The sequence below is a fragment of the Sinocyclocheilus anshuiensis genome, unplaced genomic scaffold, assembly GCF_001515605.1.
Source record: "Sinocyclocheilus anshuiensis isolate Anshui unplaced genomic scaffold, SAMN03320099.WGS_v1.1 scaffold373, whole genome shotgun sequence".
NCBI lineage: Eukaryota > Metazoa > Chordata > Actinopteri > Cypriniformes > Cyprinidae > Sinocyclocheilus > Sinocyclocheilus anshuiensis.
Window position 1 is genome coordinate 383,607 of NW_015537962.1, and position 8,110 is coordinate 391,716.

The 8,110-nt window shown below is 36.8% G+C and overlaps 1 protein-coding gene across 1 annotated transcript in view; it reads right to left on the reverse strand.

Annotated features, from left to right (window-relative positions):
- Window positions 1-8,110, reverse strand: part of LOC107667270 (scavenger receptor class F member 2-like) — a 37,144-nt gene that overhangs the window by 4,587 nt on the left and 24,447 nt on the right. The window contains 1 exon segment of the mRNA XM_016458905.1: window positions 1,302-1,451. Within this exon segment, the coding sequence (XP_016314391.1) occupies window positions 1,302-1,451 (150 nt within the window).

Genomic DNA, 8,110 nt, shown 5'->3' on the forward strand with positions numbered 1-8,110 from the left:
GACTGGTTATCCAGTCGAGAAAACGTAGTTTGCGTCTCATCTGGCCATACAGCGGTGGGATGTGTTGACAATCCGTTCGGTCTGTACTTCACACAAACGCGTGACATGTGAGGGCTCGCACTCTTCAGAGACAATCACAGAATATGACAGAGCTCGTGTTTTAAAGCGAAACAAACTGGAATGAATAATTCACTTAAAACGCAACGCGAGTCTCTGTTCTCTTTGCAATCTCTGATGTAATCAGCCTGGTTTACTTTATATCAGGGCCGTTTTGGACGGATTGTTTGACTGCATTCGCTTACTGGAGCATTGGACTGAAAACTTTCCTGGAGTTTAGCAGCTTAAAATGATCTAATCGCAAACAGAGAAGCAAAATTGGGCTAAAGGGTTAACATAGAAATTGTGCTTCAGTAATTTTTAACGCGTTAAGGATTGTAAAATTAATCGCATGCGTTAACGCATTAATGATGACAGCCCTACTTTATTTCGATTTTTTTTATTTGGTATAGCAAAAAATACACAAAATACCTGGATATATTGTTTCTAAAATGCAAATTACACATTATTAACTTAAAATAAAGATGTCATTATCATTAAAATTAAAAAAAGATATATTTAGTACAAAACTATGTAATTTTTTTGGTAATTTTTGCATTTCAAGCAAAATAAAAAATAACTTTATTTTTTTTTTTGGTAAAATAACATTTTGCAGATACTGCAAAGTGTGTGTATAATTTTGACCACAACTGTGTGTGTGTGTGTGTGTGTGTGTGTATATATATATATATATATATATATACATATACGTAAACATATCCCTTCTTTCCTGATCATTTCTGAACGTAGTTATTTTGCAGTGACAGTATATAGAGTGCATCATTCAGTAAGTCTTAAGCTAGTAAACTTTGACTGTGCTGAAATGTTTTTAAAAACAACTAACCGAGCATAGATTATTATAGAGACATCTAGAATAAAATTATAAGGACACCTAAAGATTATTGCATACTTTAGGAAACACTAAAAGTGTACATTAAGATTAAACAGTTTTCCAGCAATCTCCCACACCTCAGTTTATGCAGAAAATCCTGAGTCACATCCTGAAAGTGCTGAATCTGCTGACTTGGCCATTTATAGCATTTACTGTTTGTATTATCTCAACGCACGTGATATACACACCCAGAGGGCAACCGTTTACCACAGAATGGGGTCATTTAATAAAATTGTCTGGAGATTTCTTAACTCCCTTATCTGTTTTCCATGTTGCACAAACAGATGGCTTATCTGCACTAGTTCCCACTCACCTTCGTGGGGTACGCAGTAAATAGGCCCATCTTCGCTCGTCTCGAAGGAAGAGAAGGACTCCTGGGATGACCATGATGGACAAGGCTGGTCCACCACGGAGGGCGGCTCGATAATACTGTTGAAGGTGTTCTCAGGATCGTGGTGGGTGACTAAGGGTTTGGACAAGGGGAAAACAAACAGAGAGGTCAGGTCAGATCAGTGGATGAAGGCTCCCTGGGTTCCACAACACACAAAGGCTCTTTGACAACATATGTGATGATGTTAGGCTCTACAGTCTGCATTAGTGACAGACAAGGCCAAATAGTGGAGCGTGGATAATCTGTATGAAAGCCAGCATTGACAGCACATGAGAAAAATGCTACACTTCAAAGCACGCTACTGGAATGATCTGCAGGCATCTGAAAAGCTTGGAATTTTCTGTGGCAAATTAGATTACGGTTAGGGTTAGTACTGGTAATTAGAGGTAGTTTGGTGTTGGTGGACCAACATAACCATGTTGATTAGAAGCAAAAAATCAAGCACAAACTGGTTTTATGTGGTTGTAACTAGTTCTAACTTATGTGACATTGTTTTTGTGAAATTAATGCACATTTCCCCCAAAATTCTTATGTAATGCCTCCAGATGTTATACTTTAATTTAAAAAAATAATAATTTCCATTATTCTCAATAGTGATGTTCAGATAGAAAAATAAAACTGTACAGTGATTACAGTGTAATGCATTGTCAATTTTTTTTTTTTTATAAAAGTTATATGTAGTTTTAAATTATCTTTCCTTTTTTACTCATTTTTATAATGTATACAATTATAAATTACATACAAATCATATACATTTATTTGTAGTTTTTTTTTTAATGTATGTTAAATATGATAGGTAGGTGGGTGGATGGATGTATGTATGGACTAAAAATGCTGTCTAATCACAAAAGTCTACTAATATATCATGGTAACTTTTTGCCTGGTTCTCCTGCATCTGACTGTGGTCCTAATGAAGGTCACGGTGGTTTTCAAGAGGCCTCTTCCTTCCGCCCATTTACGTGATGATACATTCCCATGCTGACTTAGAAAAGATGGTCAGCTCGGGATTCCTGTGGTCTGTTGCTCACATCTCCTTTCAGGAGGAACTAGAGTAGATGCTAAACACATTTTCTTGGCCTGATTACGCCTCTCTCACTCTACTCTTTTGGCTATTTAGCCACGCAAAGCCTTTCAAGCAAGATCAGAAGATCTCTTTCAAGTCAGCATGCATTCAAAATGGACTTATTTTGCATTTTATACATTTTCTTGGTAGGGATGCACGATATTGGATTTTTGCCGATATCCGATATGCTGATATTTTTCAACTATTTAGGCCGATACCGATATATTTCCTTTTGTTTGGAAACAACACCAAGTCTCTCCTGCGCAGACATTATAAGCAAAATATTTTAAATTTTGGTTAGTTTTTAACAAGAACTTATTTGTTAGAATTAAATAAACAATAATTAAGGTTTTTTGACGGTACATTGAAGCTTTGAAAATCAATCAAATTTCAATCGCTGCATTTTTGCCCCCAGAAAGATGCAGTGTTAACCCTAACATTTTATTTTAAGATTTAACATTTGTAGATGGTCTAAAGCAAAAGAGTTGTAAAAACTCTGAAAATCTTTTAGAGCTTATGATGTGTTTAAAAAATAAAAAATAATAAATCAGTATGTATAAAATTATTTAATTTACAAGTGTCATGTTTGTGATTTTTTTTCATGTAAGATATAGTTTCTGACCTTTAAATCAAAACATACTCATTATTTTATGACATCAATTACTGCTTTATTTAATCAGAAACACAGCCTAAATGTTATTTGTGTAGGCTATTTTACTTTTAATTTAATTAGAAGTAGGCAAACAGCACCCCCTACAGATTAAAACTCGTTACTGAGCGGGCATTAGGACCTGGGGGAGGCTGTCACTGCTGCCACTGCACGTGCTATTACTGTTTACTCTATCACACACCCAGGGTTGGGATGGTTACTTTTAAAATGTATTCCGTTACAGTTACAAATTACTTCATTAAAAAAGTATTCAGTAACGTAATCCAAGTACCACAATATAAAAGTAATGTAATCTGATTACTTTTGGATTACTTCAAGTTACATATGTAAATAAGTAAAAAAAGCTATATCTAAGTAGCCTACATTTATTTAACTATGACTTTAAAATTAAAACTAATAAAAACTATAGTAAAAACTATTTGAAACGATTAAAAATCATGTCTTGTTTCACCATCTAAGGCTATGCAGACATCTAGTGGCTATACAGTGTAGTATTACAGTTTTATTTTTTTATTATTTTTTTTATTTCTTTAACATGTACAAGTAAAAATAAATATAGTTTATACACAACATTAAAAAAATTTACCCCATATACATATTAGTCTATTTTAAAATAAGCCTACATGTCGAAATGCGTGTGAAATGCTATCTTTCTTTATTTAATTGACTGATCCGGAGTGTGGGGACTCTCATGTTAATTTCTAAATTTTCAGGCTCATTTTCCCCTAGAAAACTTACAACTGCAGTCATGCACACCATGGAATTTGAAAGCACTAACAAACACTAAATTTCAGCTAACATGATGATTTCCATGCTAGTCGGACTCATACCTGCAAATGTTCAAGTTGGTTAAGTAGCCTTTGTTAAAGCAAGAGTCTTCATGCATAGCTTATGCTGTACAACTATGTTATTTCATTTATCCTCGTTGAAAACAAAATAACTATGAAATTTCCAGACATGAAAACGTTTTTCCCAGCAGGAAGCATCGTAAATAAATTCATCCTGCGTTTGAAGAGAATAATTGTAGACGGGTGTTACTTGCGCACGCACCAGCAGGCGGCTCACGTGAGTCAACATGTGTCAACAGAACCAGAAACTAGAGCCCTGCATTTCATGCCGTGCCCGACGGACCCCAACTTTTTTACGCCCCTAGGGCCAGGCTTCGGGCCAATTTTCACGTCATAGTTCAGACGCGGGCCTGTTTTAGGCTTATCCTTATTTTTATATTTTAGATATCCATCAATTAGTGATGAAAAAAAATTGCCGCTCTGGTGGAAACAACACGAAACCATGCTATACCGCGACTGTCAAGAGCGGCTCGACGATGTTTAGTGTCCAGCAGCAGCAGCATGCGTGCAGTCAGCGCAGCTGAAAAGATCTGCGTTCAAATGCACGCAATAGGCTAGCAAAGCCCCAGCAAAAGTAATTACCATGAATGTGTCGGGGGGAAATAGTAAGGAGATATTTGAATTATTTACTAATAAACTAGTGTTTTCTGAGTCTGTGTCGCAAGGATGAAGTTGTCGATTCTGACTCGCCATCTCCTCATTATACACACCTTTAGAAAGAAGTGCATCTTTACGGATTATGATTATGATGAAAGAGTTTTTGTTTTCAATTTGTTTTATTTCATTAAGTAGTAATTTAAAGCTTTCTATAGATATATTTATCATGTCTGTGAGGCATCTGTTTGCTGAGTTTGGTTCATTTTTGTGAAGCGCTCCTGTTCAAGACGAGACGGCAGAAAGTGCATAATGTTTGTTTTCATTATTTTATAAAAGCACAACGTTTTGTTGATATTGTGAGTGCACACAAATAAAAGTAGACCCTTTACAGTTCCGAATGATGTATTACTCTTACCTTTATGAGCAAAAATGACAGCATATGCACTGAAAAAATATGCCGCTGTGTGATTGCGCTGGCGCATCCATGTCCTGCAAAGCGAGCTTTAGCTTGCACTCGCCGCACAAACTATTGGATACAGCGTACATTTATCTAGGTTTAACGTTAAAACATTGTTATATGCTTGAACTGTTTTATATCTATAGATTTTATTTTAGGCAAGTCGTGATAATTTGAGAAGGCTAAATTGATCAAACATAGGCTATGATCAGCTCACTGTCTGCCGCTGGCCGCTTGGTCGTTACTTTAAAAAACAAAAACTTGTAACAAACAAAAAACGAACAAAAAATGCTCCAAACGTTTTTCTAAATTAAAGGGGTCATATGATGCGATTTTAATTTTTCCTTTCTCTTTGGAGTGTTACAAGCTCTTGGTGCATAAAGAAGATCTGTAAAGTTGCAAAGACTAAAGTCTCAAATCCAAAGAGATATTCTTTATAAAAGTTAAGAGTCAACCACGCCTACCTAAAACGGCTCATTCTAACACACCCCCACATATCTACGTCACGATGTGGGGAAGATTTGCATAACGCCGCCCAAATGTTCACGCAAAGAAAGAAGGCGTAACTTTTATTCTCACCAGTGTTGCCAACTTAGCGACTTTGTTGCTAGATTTAGCGACTTTTCAGACCCCCCTAGCAACTTTTTCCCAAAAAAGCGACTAGCGACAAATCTAGCGACTTCTTAGACAAACCTTAACGAGTCTCTGTGATCGCTGGTAGTGCCGCAACGGCGCGAGGTCAGCACCTCTGCACCTCCCTCTCTCTCTCTGCTCAGTGAGCGGCTGAGAGGAGCTGCGCCTTCAGTTAAAATAGATATTATGTTGCTTCTCTAATTTGACATGCAAATATAGCCAAAATCACCGCACAGGAATTGTCTGCGTTTTATTTCATCAAACGATGGCTCAAATATAAATCAGGATTTTTGTGCAGATTAACGTTTTGGAAGGGAGAGCTGGTAATGGACTTAAAGGGCTGCGTTTCAGTCACTATTTCATATTTATTCTGTTGTCTGACAACAGAAACAGTAATATATATAAATGAAAACATTTTTATTGAGAATTTGGCTGCATTAAAATGCAACATGACGCGATGACGTCATGAATATGCTAACTAGCGTATGACGTCATCTGGCGACATTTAGCGACTTTTCAAACTGGCTTTAGCTACTTTCTATTGAAAGAAGTTGGCAACACTGATTCTCGCTGTAGTATTGTTGCTGCCGCCATGTCGTGAAGATGCTGTGTTTCATTGTGAAAGCGAAACTACTTTGTTTGGCCTTCCAAAAGAGGACGATATCCGCTTCGTCATGCCTAGAGCTGATCCGTGCTGGTCGCTGAGGAAATACATCAACTTCGCGCTGTGGATCGCCGGATCTTTTTGAACCTTAAACCACATAAACACATTTCATTACACCAAATAATGTTCTTTTTAGCAACATCGACCCCTTTAACTTAATAAAAAAACAAAACAAAATATAATCACTTTGCCATTACATACAAAACTGAACAATTTTAATAGCTGAAACAGTAGTATAAGCTGTTTTGGGAGAAGGGGAAAAAATAAGGGCTTGGGCCTGTAATTCTGATAAGCTGTCGGACACGGGCCGGGCTAGGGCCTATATTTGAGGCCCGTGCAGGGAACTATGATGAAGCAGTGCTAAATATATAGCGTTATGTCAGAATACTCATTTATTTAATTTTAAATTAAATATAATCCTGATAGTATTCCCACTTTTTATCAAATGTAACTGTAATCTGAATACTTCGTTTTTTGATGTAACTGTAACGGATTACAGTTACTAGATTTTTGTATCCTAATTACATAACGGCGTTACATGTATTCCGTTATAATTTTTCATATCAGGCCGATGCCGATATGTACATTTAAAGCCATTATCGGCTGATTTGGATATCAGTCCGATAATATCGTGCATCCCTAGTTATTGGTCTTGGTCTGTGAAACAACTTTCCTTTTCAGGTGACATCATTTAGCCTGTCTTTATTTACATTATGGCTCATAACACCCACTTTCAACAATCCAATCAATTTCTGATGGATCAGACCTGTTAATCCACATTTTCGCTTATTAAATGTCTAGTTTCATTCTGAAATGCATCAGTTGGCTAAGTAGTAAAAATGTTGTTTCATTGTATGGCTTCAATTACTAGTAGCTTTTTCATTTAAAACTACCAGCAACAAGATTTACTGTACACAGCGAAAGATTGATTTTCAGCACTTGACAAACTCTGGGTTGTTTAGTTTAGTTTCTACACTCATAAAGTGAATAACACAGTAACTCAAAGACTGAAAAAAAGTGAACTTTTATGTTGAGTTGTAGCATATGTGTTTTAGATCTACAAAGACTCAATCTTTTGCAATCGGCGCGCAAAGGGCTTCTTCTAAAAAGCTTTAAAAGTAAATTTGCTAAAATAAACATTTCAACAGCACATAGCAGTGAAATCCCACAGAGAATTAAAACTGCAATTTTGGATTTTTGCCTTCAGTTAAACAATTTACATTCCATACTTTATACTTTTTCCAAACAGCTGTAGATGCTGGAAGAACTTTGCTGAAATGTCAAAGGAATATCTCCTCTTTGTGTACTGCTCTTCATGTCACCAGTGTTCTGATCATGCAGATTCATGATGCCTCTGTGGGACTGTGAAATGGCATGGCATACATGTTAGGAATACATGCAAACAGACAGTGCTGTTACTGAGCGATTTACTGACGTCGGACAACTGCTGTCTTGTCAGAGACAGAGACTTAGCCGGTCTGGCAGCCCACTCTGTGCTATTCAGGCCTTAAACAAAAGTGCATTACTGGGACATCCCAGCTGCACTAGTCCCCACAGCTGCAGAAACTACTCTGGTGGAGGCCAGCAGGTGGCCTGTCTCTCTAACGCCTCTCCAGAAACATGTTTATAGGAGTAAGAGAAATTTACATCAAGAGGAACATTGTCCTTGGCTCGATTCTTTACAGTGCTTCAATGGTCTTTGTTAAATATGTGAGAACATGACCATAAATTAGGCTAGTATGACATAGAAGTAAAACGTAAATAGATGAATCTCACAAAAAATGCAGGTGCACGTTGCC